This window comes from Bipolaris victoriae (genome assembly GCF_000527765.1).
Source record: "Bipolaris victoriae FI3 unplaced genomic scaffold scaffold_10, whole genome shotgun sequence".
NCBI classification, from domain to species: Eukaryota; Fungi; Ascomycota; class Dothideomycetes; order Pleosporales; family Pleosporaceae; genus Bipolaris; species Bipolaris victoriae.
Genome location: NW_014575382.1, coordinates 272851 through 296600, shown reverse-complemented (window position 1 = coordinate 296600; position 23750 = coordinate 272851). Strand labels below are relative to the sequence as shown.

Below are 23750 nucleotides of genomic sequence, written 5' to 3'. Positions count from 1 at the left end.
GTTCAACGCCTGGCAGGGGTAAGAAAGAGAAAAAAATATTGTCATAAATCTGCGATCAACACTCTGGCAATCTTTATCTCCAGTGTTTCCGCCCATTAATATGTAATTGAAGCCCATTGTCCAAAAAGCATATCAGCACGCACAGCCCTCTTTGGGACCCTGTGGCTGCGCGCTGCCCAAGTTTACCCTGTCAGCATCTTGCCTAGCTAGGTTGGTTTGGCCGCCGACGTGGCGTGGTCCCTTCAAACTCGCCTCTGGAATTGCGTTTGCGATGGCAGTGAATACCTCAGCAACGTTGTGGCCAGTCTTTGCACTCGTCTCGAAGAACAATAAACTCTCTTCATCCGCATATGCCTTTGCAGTCTTGCTGGGCACTCTCCTGGAGTCTTGGTCGTCTTGTGCCTGCTCTTCCTCTCCCTCGGCTGCAGGCGCAGCATCCGCATCCTCTGGCCTGTCCTCGTCACCAGCAGTGGCAAGATCGAATTTGTTTCCTACAAGCGCAATGACGATGCCGGGCGAGGCTTGACGATGCAGTTCGGCAACCCAGTGTTGAGCTTTTGTGAGAGATGAGGGCTTGGTGATGTCGTACACGACGAGGGCGGCTTGCGCATTGCGATAGTACATGGGTGCAAGCGAGGCAAAACGTTCCTGGCCTGCGGTATCCCAGATCTCGAACTTGATGGTACGGCTCGGTAGATTACACTTCTGCGTGAGGAAAGCAGCTGTCAGGAGTCATGTTAGCCTCAAGGCGCCGCTTGAGAATGGGATCAGTAGGGTGGCTGTGTCCATACCTCCGATAGTTGGCTCTTTGTTTTCTTGGAAGTCATTGTTCACGAAGCGCATAACAAGGGAAGACTAGCATCGAAGTCAGTTCATGTTCAAAACTGACGTATTGACATCGCGCACCTTTCCCACAGCCGCCTCTCCTAGCAGCACAAGCTTGACACTGCTGCTTGGCTTAGGTTGCGCGGATGCGTCCGCCATCGTCGATGCGTGAGATGATGCGATTTGGAACTTGCGGGCTGTATATAGGTGCGGCTGATCGTTGAGAGATGTATCTCAATGTTCCAGTATCGTGCGCGATGTGGGGATGCAGTTTGGGTCCAGGCAGTGATGTTGCTGGTGGACGGTTTGAGGTTGCCGAGCACAATGACGAACGTCAAGCACGTGAGCTGCTGACTAAGATGGGTATCGTTTCCGATGTCTTTGTACTACGTACACAAACATCCTTGCAGGCATATTGGTTACACAAATTGCATTTACTATCCGTAGCGACTTACCCAAGAGAGTCATTTCATGGTATGCTCTGATTGATTCTGCATATCAGAGGCTGACTGTAAGACCACAAAGAAGTTGGAGTATTCTCTTGTGCTGCACGCTTGTCAGAAGTCATCCCACAGCCATCTGTTATCGATAGGGTACAAAACCATGACCAGGCCATTTGTTCATAGAGAGTAACATTGATGTTCGAGGCACTGACTGAACAAATCTTGATGCAGTCAGATGATGTTAAATGACCTGCCCAACCTGCCGCGCAAGCTGCGTCAGCATCGGAAGTTCCTGCCTCTCACTTGACGGCTTAGACAAGCCTCTAGAAAATCACTCAATTGCACAACCAGTGAAAAGTGGCGGAGATGATTTGGACAGAAGGTATGGGTAGAGAGTACTACACTGCACCAAGGACTTTGGGACCATGCAGTAGAGTACTGTGAAATCCTGTTTCCTGTTTGTACTTTTTACAGCAAGAAGCACCGGACCAGCATTTCGAGGTTAAGTAGTTCGGTTACTACTAGTACTAACATTGCTCATTCCCGCGGTCTGAGGCACTTGTGCAAAAAAGACAGACCGCAACTCTGTCTGTCCTAGCATGAGGCGTCGTTGGCGACAACGCATACCGATCTTCGAAAAAAAAAGTCGCAGCCAACACCTCAAGTGGGGACTTTTGGGCAACTATGCGCTTGGTGCTCAACAACATTTTTTTCTTTTCGAAGGGCCGACTCTTGGATTGTGGGAGGCGTGAAACTGGATTGTTGTTGTTTGTGGGAGCAAGGAAGACGAGAAGCGGTTGGTGATTGTTCATCGCTTAGTCACTGGTTACCAGCATCTTCTGGCATTACAACGGGCCGAAGGAGCCCACGTCATGGAAAAATCTACGGAATGCAACATGTGCATCGGGCGATGCTGCAGGATGAAATTATTTTGTACAGCCATCGCGAATGACGTCACGTCGGTCGGTAGTATGAAACCCTACGCGGTTTGGTGTGCCGAGCGTGACCATGGCCAAAGTGGGCTTCGCAGGGGATGCTTTTGGACAAGTGTCTGAGTCAGCGAGCGCACGTGCAAGCGAGTTGCGTGCTGATTGAGGCCCCCTGAGCCGTCATCTACCGGGCTGTAACAAAAATGTTTGGCAGGAGACGGAGAAATATTGTAGACAGTGAAGAGGGCGATGGATGGAGGCCAATTGTACTAGACTTGTCACAGTGCCAATGGCAGGCGTGCGGGCGGCAATGTGGCGTCTTTGACCCCTCAAGTACCCAGAGCCACGGGACTCCCGAACCGGCAGGCGCAATTGAATGCTCTCCTGCATCTGCATCTGCATCTGCATACCCTACATGGAATGAAGACACCACACCGGAAGGTCGTGGATGGCGACTCCAGAGCGCAGTGCACCCCACCGCCATGCTGCCAACCGGCTCCTCGACCAAGGGCTGTCATTGGGTGCAGCGTAGCACGCCCACATGGACATGGGAGCGACTACGTGTGTAAACCAGGCACCGCGGTGACCGGAGCGAAGACGATGGCTTGACAGGTGTATGGAGAGAGAGTGTGCATGTGGTGGTAATTGAGGATGCAGGTATGCAGGCAATTGCGTATGTAGATGAGTAAGAAGTATTGCGTGCATGTGTGTGTGTGCAGTGCTCCATGGGCAAAGTGTCGAGATGCTGATGGGGTCCAGAAGGGCACCACAGGCCGGCCGTCATGTGGCGGTGATTGTGTGGTGCAGATGCGGCATGGCCCAACAGGCAGAGGCTCCACCGCAGCGAATGGCAGGACGGGGCGATGGCTCGCGCGATAATAGCAGCACAGACGCCAGGCGTGCGACCGATCGCGATGACGCCAAGCGCCGGTCTCGCGTTCCGAGGGCAGGGGGGGAGGGGGAAGGGGGAAGGGGGGAAGGGGGGCGTCAGGCTCGTCAGGCTGGCCAGGCTGACCACGACTGTGTGTTGCAATGGGCAGAGAGGACGACAACCATGGCCTGCTGGCTGGACGGCCACTACAGAGGATGCAGATGGCGCAAACGCCTGTTGGCAGGCGGCCATGTCGGCGCTGAGGGCACCACGGCCAGACACAGCAGCGATCGGCTGGGCTGTTGTGGCCGTGGCCGTCTCCAGACAAGCGCTCGGTTCCCCGTGTCCTTGATCCGCCCGAGCCGGCATGGACCAAGCGCGGCCATGGCAAAGTGCGTCTCCCCTCTGCCCTTCTCCCCTCTGCGATTAGTAGCCAGCATGCGCCTGGCGATCGGCGTTGTCCACTCCAGGCCTAGCCAGCCTGACGTGAATCCATGCTCGAATCACCCAAGCGGGGATGCACTCTAGAAGGCGCACTAGCTATGGTCCCCTTTGACAAACCCGCCCTTGGGCCAGGAACACGCACAAAAAAAGTTTCCTTCGTTTGGATTTGGCACCGCCGGGCCAGCGAGCAGCGCAGCGCAGCGCAGCGCACCACAGCATCCGGCACCCTTCTGCCCTGGGCCCAAGGGCCGCTCCTAGACGCGTGTGTCTGTCCGCTGAAACACGCATCCAGTGCGCGCGGGGAAATGCCGCATCCCAGATCCCCCCAGGGCCTTTGCAGCCTTTAATCCAAAGCAGTGCGGTCCAGAGGGCCAAAGGGGGCTTGCCTGCTCGCTTCCAGCCACTGCATGGGCGGGAACTTGGGAGGGCGCCTTCGCCGGGGCCTACCTACTTATCAGTCACGTTGGTCGGCTTGTGGGATGGGAGCGTCCGGCTGACCCCAGATGCCGCGTGCCATGTTTGCGACCAAATAATAAAAAAGTTGCTGCGTCTGGAATTGCTGTGACAGTCTGACATCCCTTATTTTTTCCCCTCCCTCTTCATGTAATCAATCCACCCCCTTGCTCCCGCCCTCCTCGTCGTGCGAAGCAGCAGTGCGTTGTTATTCACCAGGCCCGGCCACATTTCCCAGGCTGTGCAATCGAGACTCCCCGTCGGATACAGTAGTAACTCCATATCAGGAGCTCGGGCGTCACCCCACTTGTCGAATAGCATTCCGCGAACTGTCCACACGCCGTATTTTTGGATAAACGCCTCCTTCACCTAGCACACGCCTTCCGCACACATTTCTTGTTAAATATTCCCACACACTGGCTCCCTGCGCTGCCCTGCATTGTCTCAACAAGCCCGTTTCAGCCGCATCGCCCATTGTAGCCCCGACACTTCGGACACGGTGCGACAATTGCTCGGCCCTGCTGACGAAGCCGGACGAACAAAGCAAACACCAAACTACTGGCAACTTTTTTTGGGGGGGGACCCAACATGACCGTACACAAGGTACCTACCTCTACTGCTTCCCGCTGCCATTGCTCCCTAAGCACTTGCACTGACCGGCTGCCCCCTATCCAGGAACCCATCAACGTCCGACCCGCCAGCCAACAACGGCACTCATCCAGCACCATGGCCGGCTCGCTCCCCAAGAACCGAACCCACTCGCAGTCCATATCCGCCGCCAACCTCCACCCGGCACATCGCGTAACGCGCAGGAAAAGCATGAGCCAGACGCCCGTCACAAACATCGCTGCCATCGCTGCGGCGGCCAAGGGCATGTCCGGGGCTCCGCTCGAGGGCGCCAGTAGTAGCGGCAGCAGCAGCGGTCCGCGCCGCTCCTCCAAACCCGCATCGCAGTTCAGGGGGCCCAGCATGGCAATGGCCTCGAGCATGGCCTCGAGTGTGCCCGCTCATGGCGCGCAGTTCGGTGCCAGCAGTTACGGCAGTGCTGCCAAGAGTGAGGCTCTCACCGACGGACCCACGCTCGCAACCATGTTGGAGCAGGACAAGGCAAATGCAAAGTCGCGGAACCGTCGCGCGAGCGAGGGCTCTCGCCTGTCCAAGGGCGACGGCAAGCGAAGTGGTAGCGAACTGAGATGTGAAAAATGCGGCAAAGGCTATAAGCACAGCAGCTGTCTGACCAAGCACCTGTTAGTAACCCTTAGCCTCCCATGGCCCTGCCACATACTTTCATGCCTCATGACGAATGCCCTTTCTTCACTCGCATATCCATATAAACTGCCTTGCTCTTCTCAAGTTCTGCGTTGACTTTTTTGATTCTAGATGGGAGCATACACCGGAATGGCAGTACACATCCAAGCTGCTCATCTCCAAGCATCAGCAGGTGCAGCTGCTCGAGGCTGCCTCGGTCCTCGTTGCCATGAACAAGGAGAGCGACGGCGAGCACAGCGACCGCTCCTCTCCTCCCGCCTCGGGCTCATCCGACGTGCGTGAGGACTTGAGCTCCACAGAAACTACCCCGCCCCCACAGCTCGACGACCATGCCGTAGGCTCTTACCCTCACTCGCACTTTGGCACTCGCTCTATGAAGCGTTACTCTACCAACAGCTCTGCCTACAGCCAATCTTACCAGTCGACTGTCTTCTCCGACAACGGTAATGGTAACGCGCACGGTCACTTCCGACAGTGGAGTAATGTCTCTGACCGACCCACTACTTCAGGCACCTCGGTAGCCGGCTCCTACCATGATGATGCTAATGACCACGCCGACCTCGCTGCTGCCGTCGGCCTGCTCAGCTGCTCCTACGGCACCCCCAAGACAGGGCCCGTCGCCCTGCCCGCAGACGCGCCACCCGTGCCCCCGCTCCCAGCAAAGTATTTTGACCTGAATGCCCGCACCCTGTCTGGTAGCACTACCGTCACGGCCCAGCAGTCGAGTATGCGCAACAGCTATCGCCACACTAGTGAAAGCAAAGACGTCGATATGGACGACGATCACTTTGCCGATGAAGAAGACTACCGTTACTCCAACGCGCGCAGTCGCAGTCGCATTGACGAGGACGACGATGAAATCTTTGGAAGGATGGAAGAGTAGCTGTGTCCACACACACGTCCTACCCACCCTTCACCGCATCCCGGCCTCATTATCCGACATTCCCGTCCGTGCGCTGCATCCTTATCTTTCTTCTGTACCACAAACGAAACATTTAGTTATTTAGCGACCTATCTCCGCATAGTAAACAGACGCAGCCTGGACACCGATGAGAGGGCCCTCAACCATACCCCATCCGCCAATGACACCAAGTTGTCGATGCCCTTGAGGTTGAAGTACAGGTTTTGCATAATACTGAACTGGCGTCTGTTTTATCATCTGCGTCGAGAGCCTAGCAACATCTCAAATATCTAGTACCCATATCAGCGCGAGGATTGACCTCGTTTTTTTTTGGCTCGTATTTTTCTTTATTTTCTCTTTCTTGCTTTCGGCTTGTCTTCAAACAAGAAACATATAAAACCTGGCACACGCTTTTTGTTTTTTGGACGGGGAGATAGAACGGAGGTTGGAGGTGCGCTGGCTAGCGTGACCTTTTGTATATTCGGACGGGACGGGAAAGGAAGATGGGGGGACGGAGGGAGAAAGAAGAGCGAGGTGCATTGTATAAACAGCAAAGCACAATGTGGAGGGTCAACGGGTGTGTAGAGTGGAAGCAGGAATGAATGCACAATATGTTGAAAAAGAGAAAAACGACTTGAGCGTGCGTGAGAAAGTGATGGAGACGAGTGCAAGACTGAAAGAAAGAAGACCAAAGAGTTGAAGAAAGTGGAAAAAGTTCGGGCCCTTTTGAACAATTCTCACATCGCTCAATCTCGCCGAAAATGCGAAAACGAGGCAGAGCGGCGGTGCCTTACCTTTCCTAATCCAGGAAGACGACCAAACCCACTAGGGTTATTGCTCCCTTGGCGTCATCTCCAGCAGGTAGGGTAATGCTATGTTGCAAACATGATTGTCACTTACCTAGCTAACTCATCGTCTAACACCCATTCCTTAGAAACGAATGTCAAGAAAAAAAGCAAAAAGTGAAGAAAATAGTCAAGCACTGCGAAGGAAGGCACCGACCTCTTTATACCCCAAACCACCAACCCCACCCACACTTACTCTCCTCCCTCTTTCAGACAAGAGAAAGAAAAAAAGATTTAAAATTAGAAAGGGGGAAAGAATGTGCCACGGAAATACGTAAAAAAACGGCCGCAACGGGAAATCTCCCCAATTGAGGGCGGGGAGAGAGAGAGAGAGAGGGGCGAAGATCGTATATAGTAGAGCGGGTTGTGTTACGCGTCCATAACATGGTTTTTTTATTCCTTCATACACGCATGATACACGAAAAGGCCCTCTCTAAACTCAAATAAACGGGAAATAGATTGGCGAAACGACGATCAAACCCTGTCATCTGTCCCCTTCTTTTTTTTTACCCGCCTTCCCGCTGCTGCTACGGCTGCTACTGCGGTGACGTGATAACGGGAGAAGGTGTGATCGTCATTTCGTTCTTCGGAGATTCGCCTGGATAGGTAGATGTCAGACGTTTTTTTTGGTCGCTTGGGTATGCGTGTTGGTTGATGGTTAAATAGGGGTGGGGGTGGAGGATTTTTTTTCCTTTGAAGATCTTGTGCCTTTTTTGTTTGGAGGAGGATTTGGAGGTGTGGGGTGCGGTTTGGATCACGATGGGGGGGGGGGAGGGTTTGGGGAAGGTACGCCTTGATGGTTGTGTGTGGTGTAGGAGGTGGGCTTAGAGGTTTTGCGATGTCTGAATGATGAATAGTGGGTTGGTGAGTCTCCTGTAGGACTGAGAGTGGGCGTCTTTTCTCTTTTTATATGTGAAATGATGTATACTCCACTTCATTGGAGCTGTTCTCATATGTGTGTCTGTGAAGGTCTCATCTGTTGCATGGGAAATTGTTTGTTAGAGTATGTCTGAAGTGAGATGAATATTCGGGCAAGAGGTGCAGACACAGAATAAGTAGCAGGTATTTTCTGGACTGCACGATGGTCCCTAGAGAGATTTGAAAGGTGAATGTCGGGCTATGTGAGGATGCTCTTTGCTGTGTCTTCCATACACGTGGCCATGCAGTCCCTGTCGTGTGCGCACTTGTATCGCATTTTTCATGGCGATTTATTATGGCGAAAGCTGCCTGAGAAACAGCTTGAAGTAGAATGCTCTGAATAGATGCAGCAAATCAGATCTAGATATCATACTGAGCTGCACTAGTCTGCTGGATGGCTGATGCAGGCCAAGGGCGAGGGTTGGTGGAAGCTATGGCGTCACCCTGCGACCCTGAAGATCGGCAGCGACGGCCTCTTCGGCGGCGCTCACTGGCCGTCGACCAACAACAAGATGCCCTCGACGGCTCGACGCATACCAGACATTTCGATGCCCTCCGACGAGCGCTGACTAACCCTCTGCTCCAATGCACCCAGCCCTCTCTACATTTGCCGATCATGTCGTCAAATACCGTGACGCCCTCTTCCTGCTCGCGCCACCGCTCTACGTCGTCCTCACGGCTGTCGCTGCCCTCTACACACCCACGCACCATTCGCTCCTCGTGACGGCAATCTCCTGGCTCATTGTATGGGTGCCCACAGTCTTCTGGGTCGGCATATACTCCAACAGCAGCAGGCCGCAGAGGAAGGCTGCCTGGCTGGCTGGCGCACTCTTGGCTCTATCAGCAGTATGCGACCGTGCCGCGTGCGACAAACATGGCATCTGGGCTACAAAGGTAACCGCCTGTGTAACAACGATTCCCTCTCGCAGCTATTGACTCCCTGCAGGCTCTATTGCTCTTCCTCACCAATTTCTTCGCCGACAATGAACTACTTGCCAAGCGCCTCGCCCTGCCCACCTACACTGTCCCGGACGACCATTCCCATGCCACCGAGAAGAAACTCCCCGCCGATGCAGCAGGTCACATAGATCAGCCTGGGAATTTGTTGGTGCTGACCGTCTGTGCGAGCTGCGCCCTGGGCGTCTACACCATACCCACGACTTTTATGCTTGGACTTTGTAGCGCCATTTTCGCGGCCGTTGGTCTTATTACATTCAGGTCCATAATTGTGGCCGCAGCACCGGATGAAGGCGAGGACACCAAGCGCAGGCTTACGACTGGTACTCTGGATCTCCGCGCTTCGATATCAGGGGTTCAAAAGGCACAACGGCTGGCGGCGCTGAGAGATGTCGCTGTGGCCATTGCGGTCGTGTGCGGGATTGCATCCATTCTCATGGAGTCCTCGGTATCTGCGAGCAACATTACATGGGAACCTGTGTACCGGGATTACAAGCGCGAATGGAGAGAGGTGCACAACTTCCGTATCCTTCAGTGTTTCTTATGGATGCTGCCTGTGACCGCATTTCTAAACTTGCTCACTTTTATCATGGTATGACGTCCTCCCCGAGTCTTTCATCTAGGGCTAGATCTTTAGAGTTCTTATCCAGGGAGTTTTTGAACCAGCTAACTCCCCGCAGCTCTACCTAATAGGCGCTGGACACCTAACTCTAGTAACCGTATTCTCGCTTCTTGGCACGAAAATGCTCACCGCGCCGTCCTCCTCCTTCATAATTTTCATGGTTATTTTCGATTCAACTGCCTTGGTCTATCTCTCAGAGAAGCGCTTTCGTGAGACGGGTGAAATGCGACGTTTTAGGGGACTGAGAATTATCACTTTTCTTGCCACAGCTATTGCGGTTGGGGGGCTGCTTGTAGGACGCTATAATGCATCACGAGCAAAGCCAGTCAGATCTGACGGGTTTTTTGTTCCATCTGATGTTGTTTCCGGCCCATCGCTGAATCCAATCCCGGTAGACATGAGTAAAGGGCATCCAGCTGCCCAGTTGATGGATGCGGCTGAAGCGGACTTCCAAAAACTTCTCAATCGACAGTCAAAATCTCTCACTGAGGCTGTGGCTGAATACCGCCGTAGGTACGGGATACCGCCGCCTCCACATTTCGATAAATGGTACGAATTTGCTACACGGAATGGTGTTGTAATGGTGGACGAATATGACATGATCAATGAGATGCTGCTACCGTTCTGGGCACTGAAGCCAGCAACGATTCGGTCGCGCGTTGCGAACGCCCTCGGTCATGAGGATAGTTCACTGTTGGCTGTTGCAATAAGACATGGGGCAGTAGAGAACTACCAGAATGGCGAGGAATGGCAGCAGCAGGCGACCATTGGCATGATGAAGCAATTCGTACAATACCTGCCCGACATGGACCTAGGCTTCAACTTGCACGACGAACCACGAGTTGTGGTCCCCAATAACCTTCTTTCTTCGATGGTGGCCAAGGCAAGAAACGAAGTTCTTCCACGTTCTGCGAAGAATGTTGCTCCTCGCAATGGGTTTTCTGCTCATCCAGCGGATCTAAATGATGGCACTCGATTTGTTGAGAGCAGCACGACTAAGTTTAATCGCTTCGCACATCAGCAGACTTGGACTCATTCGAGATTATCGTGCCCTGCCAACTCACAGGCCCAAACGTTTGAAGATGATGCTGCCGACAACCGCAAGGTCTATGCCGCCAGTGATCTAGGCTTCGTTTACAATACGACTGCCTTCTCCGACATTTGCAACTCTCCGTCGCTTTCTTCGACGTATGGATTCTTCGAACGACCCAACGCTTTCAATATCATTCACGAGCTTACACCTGTATTCTCACAGTCCAAGATTTCCAGCTTCCAGGACATTTTGTATCCGAGTCCGTGGTATTGGATGGGCAAGGTGGGATATGACGAAACGCGCGACACAGCATGGGAAAACAAGACAAATAGTCTTTACTGGCGCGGCTCTACAACAGGAGGTTTCAGTCGTAATGGTGGCTGGAGGCGCCAACATCGCCAGCATGTTGTCCGACGCCTCAATGCACCCGATACAGCTCAAATCCTTGAGCCAGTTCGCGGCCCGTCCAAGGCTGGTGACACCATAACTAACTATACCATTGCCGAGGTCGACCGCAGAGCGCTGAAGAACCTCATAGATGTGCAGTTCTCCCACATCGGCCAGTGCGACCCCGGTGACTGCGACGCCCAACAAGAGTTCTTCAAAGTAACTGAACGCGTTGATGGCCAAGACGCATGGTACTACAAGCACCTCCTGGACATGGACGGCAACGCCTTCTCCGGCCGCTTCTACAGCTTCCTCAAAAGCAAAAGTCTCACGTACAAAATGGCCCTCTTCCGCGAATGGCACGCCGAATGGCTCAAACCATGGGTCCACTACATCCCCCTCAGTCTCCGCGGCGACGAGCATCTCGACCTTGTCCGCTGGTTCAGCGGCACCAAAGTGTTTGATAAAGACGGAGATGGGAAACTAGATCATAGCGATGCCGATGGTGGGAAAGCTGGGGGAAATGGAGATAGTGAGGGTGAGAAGAGGGCAAGGCGGATTGCGAAGAGGAGTACAGAGTGGCATGATAAAGTGCTCAGAAATGTGGATTTTGAAGCGTGGTTTTTTAGGCTGTTGTTGGAGTATGGGCGCGTGGTGGATGATAAGAGGGAGGAGATTGGGTTTCCGGGGCCGTGAAGAGAGAGGAGAAAAAAGATATTGAGGGGTGAAAGCTAGAGGAAGGGTAGGGGGAGGGTTTCTTTTCTCTTTTTTTTTCCTGGTTTGGATTGGATTGGATCCGATTGGATTGGGCTGGGGCTTTTCTTTGCATCTTGCATCTGAGGGAGGGAGTGTTAGAACTAGATTGGCGTGGTGTGGAGTTTTCTATCATATCGTATGTCAGGAACTCGAGGCTAGTTTAAGAAAGCAAAAATGGCATCCTGAGGCTTAGTTTGTGATTTATCTTTTTCGGTTTCTGCGGATTGAACGAGAATGACTCTTTTAACTGGTGATGGAAGTTAACTAGTATTAATGACGGATTAGGGAATTTTCCTATTCGACTTTGTTTTTTCTTCATCACTTTTCGCCGAGTTTGCAAGTACGAATGCTAAGAATGAGGAACAAGTACTGCTGCTCTTTGTTTTGTTTGGGAAATGTTTAGTAACAAGAACGTCTATGTTAGAAACATTTCTATTATCTCTTCTCTATCCGTTATCATGACAAGCTTCTTGCTCAAAAGCCTGGCGTTGTTACATACCAGTTGACAAATCTTACCCCTTGAGAAAAATCTTTGTGCAAAGTACGAGTAAAAGTATGGGATTTAGCGTTTTGATGGGGAGTTGAATAAGGGGGTTTACGTCTGGTTCTGGGTTTTTGGCTTGGTTGGAATTCACTGAGAAGAGTGTATATAGCGTGAATGTGTTGAGAGACTTGCGGGATTATGTTTGTTTGACATTGTCTTTATCTTTGAGATTCCTGTTGTGAAAGAGACTGCTAGGTGCTGTCTGAACAGTTTTTGTAGCGTGTGGGATATCTGAGTTAGGACCGTGGTTTTGTGGCTTTCGTTGGTGACTGTTCATAGATGTAGTACTAGATATTTGCCTTTCTCCCCTTTTGTTGAATTATAGGAGGTGTATGGATTTCTGATTACGGGACTTCCACTCTTGGGATTATACATGGATGCTGTTGAACGGGAGAGAAGATAATGTTTCCTGGCCTATTTTGAGAGACGGTAAAGTAGGTGCGAAGATGACAACGAAAACTTGCACATGTACATTGTCAATCTTGGTGGGAAACGCCTCTGTCGGTCTACAGGGTTTGTCTTATTGTTTTCTCCTTCCTATCGTGCTTGTATTTAGCTTGTATGCAGACATGTTTCTCTAAGATAGATGACTTAGATATCTTGTATGTGGAGATTGGGACTCAGTGCAAATTGCTAGTATCTGAGATAGTGTTTGTAGTGTCTATTCTTTGTGTAATGAGATACTGAAGTCACAAAAGCACATATGTTGCTTCGAAGTAAACAGCAATGCAATCTTTCAACTAACAATGACGTCTGCTAAAGCTTGCATCGTGTTTTCATGATTTGGCAAGAATTCGTCTGAATTGATGATTTACCAGACCTTTCTCAAATTATCCGATGCTGTTGCTCAGCTGGAAGTCTTCTCACATCTCGTAGTATAATGCTATGTTCCCGCAAAGTTTAGTACCGTGGATGGCGTGTTCTGTTATGCTAACTCTTATTGAAGACTAAGCTGGATTGGCATCCGTTACTCAGAATAATTTTTCAACCTGCCGAGCTGCTCTTCATTCGCTCTCCATATAGTCCCCGAGCTCAACGACTAACGTCATAACTTCAAGAACCGGGAACAGACTTTACACTCTTGCTAACATTCCTAAAGACTGCCGTTCAACGACAATATTCTGCTCCCAGTAAGCTATAGTCAAACTTTCAATAATCTCGGTCTTTTTTACAAGTTATTATCAAGCTCTGGCTCAATGCAGCCTTCTGACTCCAAGTTTCGGCGATTTGTTACATCATCCTAGGAAAACCTATCGTAGTTTCATTCCTGGATCTATGAATTGGGCGCGAGCATGATGCTTGCAATGAAGTCACGCGTGCGTGTTGATTTGGAAGGACATATCATACGATTATTCATAAAGGCGATGAGAATATCGGCTTCCGACACCGGCCATGAGGGATTCAAAAACTTTGGTATCGCTATTCGGGAGCAAGGTTCCGTATTCCCCCTTGTCTCCCTGTTGTCACATATTCCTATATCTCAATCCCTGCACAGTTGTAAGACTGCTCACGATCAAAACCAAGGATATTCCGTATATACGCCCTTCACTGGCTTTGTTAATGCTCACAATGAATGATGATGTGCCTACATTCAGTCACAGGCATTAATATCTCATACAAAATTTGTCGCCCGAACAACATGCTGAGTTATGTCGACGGATATGGAATAATAATATCATAAGATGCAGTCATATTGCTCAAAAGCTAAATGACACGAGACACTCAATATCTGGGGTAAAGTCGATAGATCTAGAGCGCTCTGTCCAACATGCTCCTCGTCTCGAAGTCTGGGGACCGATGGATCTACGGGGCAATCTCGTCTCCGACTCCGAGGCATATAGTTCAAAAGACGAAAACTTTGCTTACTGTTACATTGGTTAGGCCAGACATTAAAACGCGCAAGCCTGAGTCCGTTTCATAGCTGATCAGTGGGGACAAGACTTGCGCACGGCGTAATACCGGCCTTGTGAAACTTTCAGTTATGTATGACATATGCGCTTCGGACCGAAAGCCACAACACGACGCGGCCGGAGTTCCCGTAACAGGGGCATCGGCTCTCACTTCACTTTCGAGTCGAGTTCTCTCGCGATACTTACTTACTCGCCTTAGGGGGAAATCATGCAATATGGACACTGATTCGTTGTTATGACTGGGAGTCGAGAAGGATCGTACCCTGGAGCATCTTGACATGTATACACTGGGACAACGGCCTAACGGCGAGTCACATCTGTAAGGAGAACGAGTCGTATCGTTCTCTGTCGTCATGGTCACAGGGTCTAACTACATACCCTGCTTTGCCGACAAGGGCAAGGGGAGAACCCTCAAATGACATGACTCGGGGCGCAAACAGAGGGTAAGGTGTATAGAAAGTCCAGATTGAAACTATGTCTACTGCTTGTTTTGCTCATTAATGCTAGCATATAGGCATTTTCTCAAGATTGAACGAGAAATCCCGCAAACCTTATTAGAACCCCTCTTTCACGAAAAACCACAAGTTTTATATTCCTCAGAATACGGTCCGAAAATGCATTTTATCCTATTGGAAGAATATCCTTGAATGCCGTAGTACTTTTTTAGCGGATCATTGCGCGGCATTGCGGAAGCAAAACCTATTCTTCTATCGTGGTGTATGGATTATCACCAAGAACAGTTCCCCAATTCATCATGCGGTCATAGGGATATAATATGTGACTTTATCGAGGATCTGCTGACAGTTGATCGGCCGGCTATGCATGCAACACGGGACGAGTTTATAATGTCGGTCGAGTTCCACGATGATCTGGACTCCAGGTAATAGTTCCGGTAATGATGAATGTGAAGCAGAGACATCTACGCTGGCAATTTCCCGCCAGTAGATTCCACCACAGAGGTAACGTCTTCTTTGAGCTCTGGGATAGCATTCGAGACTTGCCAGGCTAATTGCTCTTGCAACATCCGGTATGCATCGATGCGGCCGTTCAGCATCTGATTCATCCGCTGCACAGTTTCCACAAACTCGCGAGTGAAAATGTCAGGGTTCCTGGAGTTCTCGACATATGACATGACCTCAGGTGGTATATCGATGTGTACAGAAGGTGCAGTCCTCGATAACTTTACTAAGTTTTGCACCAGAGATTGGCTGTATACGCGTCAGCCACACAGCCGTTCAAGTTGCAGAACTATTCACGCACATCTCACGCTTCATAGCCTCTTGTGTCGTGTTGCCATGGTGATCATACGCTTGTACTATAAGATTGTAGAGGTTTTGAACAATGTCTTTCAGTTGGGCTTCGACCTCGACAATCACAGCTAAGAAGAGCATGAGAACAGTGAACTAATAGTTTGCCTAGCCACCTACCATCTGAATTTGGGGTTGTCATGTTGATGTTGACCGTGAAGTTTGTGAAGGAGCGTTGGCGCGTGACAACGTGACAACGTGACACATAGGTTGGAGGTGCCAAGCTTCGGCTAGACTTACCAGCCTTGATGATCAACTGGCGTCATAGCTCACTTTACATTCACCTTTCAACAACGACCTTCACCTCGACCGCACAGCAGACCTTCGTCACGTGTTCAAAGAGTTGCTGAGTGTAGGCAATAATGAGAATTCTCCTGCGATGGCGGAGAGCATGATCCGGGATCCCGATGTCCCTCTTTCGCAGCCACCAGGTCTTCGGGCCTCAGCACCATCTACTCCAGGAACTACAGGGAACAACCTCCATAATCATCCTCGTGCTACAAGCCCAAATCGACTAGCTGATTCTCAGAAGCTCCGTCTAGATCCTACCTCGGACAAAGCGACTGCAGCATTTATTCGACGCACGCTGTGCTCCCACAATGTGCTACTTGGCAACGGCGAGAAAGGACGCAGTACACCGCGACCGATTGAAGACGTGTTACCTCCCTTGACAAGTTCAAATGCCGTCGATCTCCAGTTATATGGGGTCATTTCTGTGATCATCAAGGAGTTTGTACAGACGTGGTACTCAAAGATCACTCCAGACCAAGTATTTGTCAATGAAGTGATTCAGATCATCGCTCATTGTACCAGAGGACTTGAGCAGCGCCTACGAAAAGTCGATTTGGAATCACTGTTGCTAGACGAGATCCCTGAGTTACTTGAGTCCCATCTAAGGTGTAGGTGATTCCGATCCTGGACTATTGCATGAAGTGTGTCTGACACTCTGTGGCTAGCTTTTCGCATAGCGAAGCGACAAGCCACCTCGTACGATTCACTAATATCAGACCCGCGTACAATCTATCATACGCTCCACCCACACCCTGCACTCTCGCCTGTTCCAACGGATATGATTCCGGCATCAGTTGTTGAACAGCGGGAAAGCGAATCAGCATGGCGTCAACTGCTTGTTCACGGCGTATTGGCTCTACTTCTACCCACTGAGGACCTAGAGAATGGTTGTCTTCGCGCACTAGTTGCCGAGATCTTTGCGGAAATGATCCTCGGAAACGGTATTAGCGGGAAAGCCTGCGAAGGCTGGGTATTATGGGAGGGTATTACAAGAATAGCTGAAGTGCTACAGACGGACGCTACGAAAGAGAAGGACTCCCAATCAGAAGTTTCTAATGGAGAGCAATCACTGACCCGTCTGGAACGCTACGGGCTTTTGCCGCATGAAGGGACGGAAGTCAGATCGACAGAGCGATTGGACGCTGAAGAGCAGCGCCCTAAGCATCCGCTAGCATCGACGGCGGGACTCTTCTGGGCTGTTGTCCAATATGCATTCATGGCGTTTACTGCGGCGCGCGCAGTGATCTTGTGTATTGCGACATCATCGTCTCTCCCGTCGAGATATGTCACAAGCGAGCAGTCATCGGGCCAAGCGCTCGGCCAATTACAAATGCCGCAAACAGAAACGACGACGTCAAGGCGCCCGTTGGGTGCCAAACGGCCCGTAGTGAGTATGGCGCTGTGGAGCTGTGCAGCACAGGTTGTTGAATTAGATAGCCGCATGCCTTGGCTGTCAGGTTTCACTTCAATGCTCCATCGTGGAGCCTTGGTCGGTCCAGGCAGGGTGGGTGAGACGGATGGTGTATTGGACAGGTGAGTTACGATAATATCTTCTTTTTCCTCTGGATGCCGTGGTTGGCCAGTGGTTGGGGGTGATGCTGGTCCGTGCGACACAGGGCGAGATAGCTCCGCATGCGATTTCGGTCACTTGACTTGGCTTCAGCGAATGCGACGGCCCGCAGACTCACACACTGGAGTATCCCTGTCGTGGCGCATCGTCTCATGCAAGCCTCAGCACCCGTTCCGGGCGGCAACTCGACACGTTTTGGACATGGCGACTTGGCGCTTTTGGCCCCTCACTTTTGCCAAACACCACCACGCAACGCACGATGCTTGCAAATGGGGCCCAGACAAGTCTGCAGCGCGACTTTCCGTCAGCCAACAGGACAACATGGGAGCCTACAAAGGGTCTGCAGACCCTAGGCCGTCTCACCGATCGTTCTCCTCACGCCTGCCCGTACTGAGTTTGGGTTCCGGCATTGGCCAAAAAAGATCCCGACCATGCCACCATGGCCGGCGCCAGCTGACATGGCCTCGACATTCCGTCTTTGCATCTTAGCGGCCTGCAACTCCACTGCCATTGTCTTGCCGTACTGGCAAGCATGCGCTTCGCTCGCTCGATGCATCGAGGCATTCGACGAATAGCCCAGAACCCGACCTTTTGGGTGCGGCTTGCGCTGACTGCGACTCCTCGAGTTGCGCTCTTTGTACAACCAGTCAATTTCGCTTGACATGGGCATTCGCCTCACTTTGTGAACCACATCAATATCCCTCTCCACCGTCCCTCGACCCATTGGCCCTATGCGCCCTGGTCTCCGTCATGTTCAACCACCAGCTACCTGTCCCGCGGCCTAGGTTGTCCATCGAGGCCGCCATACACACATTTGTCCTGTTTCCGCACCAATTGCCTTCATACGTCTCCATTGTATTGCGGACACTAACCACGAGCATCTGCAGATTTCTCTCCCACACTATACACACCAGGATCCTAAACCCCGCTTTCCTCCCAGTGGCGCTTCGCACCTTTCGTGCAACCATTTTCCCCAATAATACGCTTGGGCCCCCACGCCAAATGCCAACGGACGAAGAGATCAAGACGATCAAGCACTGCTGTGCCGCTACACTCCTCAATCTAGTCCCAGCTAAGGTAGCAGCAACTTTCTTTGCGAGCGATGAGCGCGAGGCTCAGACTCAGCAAATCGAAGACGTTCTAGGCTGCCTCGATGACACGTACCTCAACAAGCACCTGATTTTCCAGATTGTGGAATTGATTGTCCTGCGTCTGTTCCCGGAATTAGGAGAACAAAGCGTAAAGGATCTTTTGGAAGAGCGTATCAGCTGAGATGATGGCATTTGCACCGTCATGAATTCGCAACTGAAGTTGGAGACCCGCTCTTCTGTTGCTAGGCGCTGAACAAAGTCTCACCGCTCAGTGTGCGCGAACCGCTGGGCGCGGCCCGTCGCGCGCTTGTCACTGCTTCTACCTTGTTCAGGTGACTGCTAGATTCATGACTTGGGTTCCTGGTCGCATACATGCTTCCTCTGCAGGTTTTTCCTCGTATGGCCGCAACAACAGCGACCACCGCAACTACATGATGTACTGTCATGTATTACCAACTCACCGCACATCCCGTAGTGAGACGTAGTAAATACACCGCTGCTCCTTGTAAAGAGGGGGTTCGGCCAATCAAAAAATTCATCCGCAAAAAATTGTTGAGGCACATGGCGTCCAAACAGCGGGCTGCCTGCATGCAGCGGCGACCACCTGACTATTCAGGCTATTGCCGAACGGAAACTACGAGAAGTGTACTACGAGATACCCCACAGTATTACCCTAAACTCGAACCAGTCTCGAGAAAAGTCACCCTCCATTACGTCTGCTGCGAAGCGGATGCTAGGAAATATCGTCATGTAGCAGGGGAACAGCAGTCTAGTGCACGTGTATGAACAGCGCTTGGACAGCCCACATCTCAGCCGCTCGGGGAGCGCGACGGTCCGTGTCAGGTCGACAACTGCGCGGGGATAAATCAATCGCATACAACCGGCAGCCCTAAGAAATCGATATTGGACGGCAAACGATACGGTGCGATACGATGGCAATAGAGACAGCTTCCGCTATGCCTTTGTTCAATCGGACCAGCCTGCCTACTTTGAATGTAAATTCATGTGCCAAAGCTGGCTTGTCGCAGTCCCACCCCTCCTTGCATTGAAGCCCCACAGCACGACATGTATTCGATAGCGGGTCTGGTTCGCGGTGCTATCGTGAACCATTGCTCGCCGCGGAGCATTTATGTTGCCACCAGTCTTTTCTCGACTATTTCTAGCGAGTCCAAGCGGTTTCAAGTTCAAACACATGTACTTCCGACTCCCGATCAGGTTCCAAATATGCAATTGCTACAACCTGTTTTGGCTGAAGGCACGGTGGGCTGTATAGCTCTGTTTCGAAAGACTACCCCGCATGCGCCTAAGTACAGGGCTTAATCGACAATTGCCTATCGCTCTCGCCGGGGTTACAGCACAGCTGTACCTGACAAGTCGTGCCTGGAGAGCCTAATGGTGTGGTCATATTGTTTCAAGGCATTGGTATCCGGTTGGGCAGCAGTTGCGCGGAGGCCGTGATGACCGTGATGGCCGGGGCTGCCTCCTCTTGCGGCGCAGCTATGCATCTTGAGGCTTTCACCCTTTCTGATCCTATCGTGTAACGCGCGCGCGTTGAGGGCGCGTGCGTAGGATTCAGGTCTGCACATGCCCGCTTTTCTACATGTCTTTGTCGGCGAAACTGACATGTTGACTGACTCGGTGCTCAAGGATAATCGTTGAAACATTGATCCTCTGAACTCCCGAGGCAGACAGGGAAGCCTGTTTCGGCAGCACGTTGTGAAGCCGCGCGATGCGCACTGTGGAAAGAGCCACGACCCTGGAGGCGCTCACTATCTCAGAATTTCGCGAGATGCAACGTCGCCCGTCCCTGAGTGGCGTTTGGGACAGGGATGTCTAGTAAAGACCAGCAACCCTTCTTTTTGCACGGCCCTAGCGTCGTGAACACTCTAGCATCTACCATGCTCTCTCTCGCTAACCGATTGGTGATCAGGGGGCGTAATGGGCAGCAACGCTTCTCTCTTGACCCATGTTTCAACGGTTAAACAGCTTGAAAAGCCACTTGAAGACGGAAGCGGGGAAGTTGACTCGGGAAATGCAAAACATCACCCGTAGCGGGCAACTACTGTTTGCGGAATGGAGGTCTCGCCACCCTTTGTAGGGTGGGTATGAGGTTCCAATAGTGCGGCATACGGCAGACTTACAGCAGCCACTTCGGATGAAACAAGCAGCTACGGCATTGCTAGTTTTACGCCTCACTCAATAATGAGGCAAAATATTGGATGATGAGCGAGGGATGAGGTGTTCGCTTGCAGTGTATCGTATGATGGCAGTCGGCGTCTAAGTGACAACGGGAGATGAGCATGACGTACATTCTGTCAATGCAAATCTTGCGGCCAGTTCGCCACATGATAGCGAGTCGTGTGTTCTGCTCGACGTAAGTTGCACTTGCAAGACCAGTTCATGCAAAATCGGCTGGTTAGCGACTGAGTGGTATTCTCTGGGTAACCGAAGAACAGGGCTGACAGGGAGTGCAAGGCGGCATGGACACGTCAACCACTGACGGGTGGGTAACACTGTCATTTCTACATGGAACAGCAATGCGCACTGCGTATGCAATGCGTAGGTGCCATTGCGAGATTTCTGCCATTCAGATTGATCCTATTCTGCCGCCAATTCCACAGCTAGCGATCTGTGTCTTATCGGCCACACGTGACACGACTACTCGGCGCACTCTGAGAATCATGTGAATGTGACTTTGTACGTGGCTAAGAGGAGTCCAGAAGCTTGTCCATGTTACACGCATGCGCCAAAACTGCCATCAACATGTCACCCGAGAGCCCAAACAATCCAGATGCCGGGATTCTGTTGCTCCAAGGAATCCTGCTTGTCAGCCCGGTTCCGCGCGCAACCCCCCCCCCCTCTTCGGCCTCCCCATGCTACGTTGCACAGCATAGAAAGCTAGTCACGTGGGTGCCGCTAGTACAACGCAGGTACCACGACATGAAGAGAAAAGGAGCCAACAGGAACATGGCAATTGTGAAGTTTTGCCCATCGGTATTGTTCCCTGGGCCAATTCTTGCCAGCGCACTGTGCATTGTACATTGCGCGTTCGACCGCCCATCTAGACCCCACTGTGTGTGCGGGGGAGCCGCCTAAACTCGGAAAGAACATGCTTTTTTACCTTTAACTTTTGTTTTTTGCGCAACAGGCTTTATTGGCTGTTGTGGCGCAAAGCCAAAGAGGCACCTTTGTGTTGTAGATCCAGAAAGAATAGGCTATCCCAGCCGTATGTGCGTGGAGAATGAAGCACGATAATTCAACTTTTTTTTTCGCTCTGCACCTTGTGTAATGGCACGTTTTGTCAAACGACTTTTCTATTTTGTTATCTTTTCTGGTTCCAGCTCTTGGTATGCGATTTTCTTTTCACTCGAGGCACCCAGACGCGTTCATTCGTATTCGTATAGTAGCCTCTTTTTTTCCTTTCTGATTCCCATTTGGCGCCTGCAAGCGCGCGCCGGATTCGATGATCGAGGGGCTTGATCTTGCATGCGCATCGAGAGAGGACGCGGAGTCGGGGACGGCGCCTAATGGCATCGAGATCTCTACGTACGTAGACATAAGGGCCGAAGAGTGCATCTCCACTTGCGCGCGACGGAGGGAGTCAAGAGTAGATACGTAGATACGTAGGTGTGTGGATATTTAATTATGCATACTTTGTGAAGTGCAGAACTGGGCCACACGCGCGCCTCGGCCGTTATGACAGGTGCGTAATACAAGTAGCGTCATCCATGTTGCACATGCGGTCTGTCAAGTCGTCCCGCGCGCCGCGGTCTTGCACCTCGGTACGTGGAGTGAGAAAAAATAAGAAAAGACAAGGGCCAAACGATGTGTTATGACGAAATGGAGAAAATGTGCTCGTATTTCCTCCTACTACTGAACCTTGCATGCGACTGCATGATACTAGTTGAAGACTGCATTCTGAAATGTACTACCTCCAATGTACTACTGCTTCAAACAACGCAAGGAAAAGTAGACGCCTCGTACACTTGCATCGATCCTTCTTCTACTGCAAAAATAGTCAATGCATGTCCATTATTTCGCAAAGCCTCACAGGCAAATACTAGAAGCAAGGAAAACAAGAAAGCAAAGCAAGTAAGAAAAAATGGATTCCTAGGTACTTCCGAATACGAAGCGCAGTACAGTCAGCCCCGTACCTATCTTACTCAACCTACAAATCCCCACAAATACCTACATACAAGCCCAGTACCCACACCCACCCGCGCAACTGGAAACACCACCACGAAAAAAGGGGCCAAAAGCAAAGACTGCCTATCACTATGCCGAAATGGATGCCGAATTCGGCCATGTGTAGTTTGAGCGGAAGAGCCGGGTTGTGGGGATTTTGCAACTTGCTTTTTTTCACACTTCGCCATGTTTTGCCCAGGGTTAGGCGCTTTTCGGGGGAGGGGCTGATGGCATGTTGCTTTTGGTAAAACGTCTTTCCTTTCATTTCCGTTTTCAGCTTTCCGTCTGTAGAGCTGTACTCGGGACCCGAAAGGGGAGGGGGGGGAACCAGTTCGGCGAATTAAAGTAAAGTAACCGCAAAGAAAGAAAAAATGAGTCGCTGTTTTGGATGTAACCTACAGAAAACAGCCTAGTTTTTGGCTGCCTTGCCTTCTATCGGTCAAAACTAAAGTATAACATGTGTACAACTTTTACCGAAAGACAAAAATGTCCGAGGCGAAAAAAAATGCCTAGCTACACTTGCAAAGTACCCGGAGAAAAAAAGCAAATAGTCAGCTGGAGTTTTCGGCAAAACGGGCTACCTGCATTAGTTTAGGCCATGCTTTTTTTTTTGGCTGTCTCGCTTTTCTAACAACCACCATGCTTCTTAAGCTCCGAAGCGAAATACACGGCAGATGGGAGTAGGCAAAAAAGCAAACACTTTTTAAAAAATAATAATAATGGAAGCGAACGTGTTTTACTTTCCGCCGAAAAAGAAGGCGAAAGGAAAACAAAAAAGAGGGACATGGCAAATACGCGACAAATGTGTAAAAGCCATACTTTTTTTTTACTTGCAAGCTTAACACTATAATCCTTAACCTATAACGTTGCAATAACAACCCTAGTAAGATAATAGTATGTCATGAAGATCTTGATTTCCCACAACCCCCCTGTCTCGCCCCCCCCCACTCTCGGCATATATATTCAAATAATCAACACATCATTTCTCGGCGACCGAAAAAAAAGAGAGAAGGAGAGAGAGAGAGAGAGAAAGAAGGGGCTAAAGGGAGCAAGGGTTGTTGGGACAAGGGGGAAGAAAGGCACCACGACTCGTGTGTTGTTCATGGATAGACGTATTTCTACTTACTATAGCCCTTTGAACGCATACACCCCCAGTAAAGCCCAAAACAGGAGCTGATCTGGTATCAGAGACAAGATGA

The 23750-nt window shown here is 51.0% G+C and overlaps 9 protein-coding genes across 9 annotated transcripts; 6 read left to right on the top strand and 3 right to left on the bottom strand.

The window, feature by feature from the left end:
* Positions 1–132: 132 nt before the first annotated feature.
* Positions 133–984, bottom strand: COCVIDRAFT_23269 (hypothetical protein; the record flags this gene model as incomplete). The annotated part of the gene is made up of 3 exons (XM_014705118.1): positions 133–722; positions 792–855; positions 907–984. 3 exons carry the CDS (start codon positions 982–984, stop codon positions 133–135), a joined length of 732 nt encoding a protein of 243 aa, XP_014560604.1.
* A 650-nt stretch (positions 985–1634) lies between these two features.
* On the top strand, positions 1635–2072 carry COCVIDRAFT_34352 (hypothetical protein; the record flags this gene model as incomplete). Its single annotated transcript, XM_014705211.1, has 3 exons — positions 1635–1650; positions 1682–1855; positions 1915–2072. 3 exons carry the CDS (start codon positions 1635–1637, stop codon positions 2070–2072), a joined length of 348 nt encoding a protein of 115 aa, XP_014560697.1.
* Positions 2073–2400: 328 nt separating this feature from the next.
* On the top strand, positions 2401–3596 carry COCVIDRAFT_12689 (hypothetical protein; the record flags this gene model as incomplete). The annotated part of the gene is made up of 3 exons (XM_014705092.1): positions 2401–2758; positions 2810–2854; positions 2917–3596. The coding sequence occupies 3 exons, from the start codon at positions 2401–2403 to the stop codon at positions 3594–3596; spliced, it is 1083 nt and encodes a 360-aa protein (XP_014560578.1).
* Positions 3597–4691: 1095 nt separating this feature from the next.
* Positions 4692–6117, top strand: COCVIDRAFT_34350 (hypothetical protein; the record flags this gene model as incomplete). Its single annotated transcript, XM_014705210.1, has 2 exons — positions 4692–5212; positions 5346–6117. 2 exons carry the CDS (start codon positions 4692–4694, stop codon positions 6115–6117), a joined length of 1293 nt encoding a protein of 430 aa, XP_014560696.1.
* A 2366-nt stretch (positions 6118–8483) lies between these two features.
* On the top strand, positions 8484–11593 carry COCVIDRAFT_12687 (glycosyltransferase family 90 protein; the record flags this gene model as incomplete). Its single annotated transcript, XM_014705091.1, has 3 exons — positions 8484–8792; positions 8845–9447; positions 9536–11593. The coding sequence occupies 3 exons, from the start codon at positions 8484–8486 to the stop codon at positions 11591–11593; spliced, it is 2970 nt and encodes a 989-aa protein (XP_014560577.1).
* A 960-nt stretch (positions 11594–12553) lies between these two features.
* On the top strand, positions 12554–12778 carry COCVIDRAFT_88771 (hypothetical protein; the record flags this gene model as incomplete). The annotated part of the gene is made up of 1 exon (XM_014705209.1): positions 12554–12778. A coding segment is annotated over one exon (225 nt), but the record flags the coding sequence as incomplete, so codon positions are not given.
* A 2248-nt stretch (positions 12779–15026) lies between these two features.
* On the bottom strand, positions 15027–15556 carry COCVIDRAFT_23266 (hypothetical protein; the record flags this gene model as incomplete). Its single annotated transcript, XM_014705117.1, has 3 exons — positions 15027–15315; positions 15368–15485; positions 15535–15556. The coding sequence occupies 3 exons, from the start codon at positions 15554–15556 to the stop codon at positions 15027–15029; spliced, it is 429 nt and encodes a 142-aa protein (XP_014560603.1).
* Positions 15557–15793: 237 nt separating this feature from the next.
* Positions 15794–18547, top strand: COCVIDRAFT_88854 (hypothetical protein; the record flags this gene model as incomplete). The annotated part of the gene is made up of 3 exons (XM_014705208.1): positions 15794–16313; positions 16371–17238; positions 18163–18547. 3 exons carry the CDS (start codon positions 15794–15796, stop codon positions 18545–18547), a joined length of 1773 nt encoding a protein of 590 aa, XP_014560694.1.
* Positions 18548–18608: 61 nt separating this feature from the next.
* COCVIDRAFT_34346 (hypothetical protein) lies at positions 18609–19077 on the bottom strand (the record flags this gene model as incomplete). Its single annotated transcript, XM_014705207.1, has 2 exons — positions 18609–18805; positions 19071–19077. The coding sequence occupies 2 exons, from the start codon at positions 19075–19077 to the stop codon at positions 18609–18611; spliced, it is 204 nt and encodes a 67-aa protein (XP_014560693.1).
* Positions 19078–23750: the final 4673 nt, after the last annotated feature.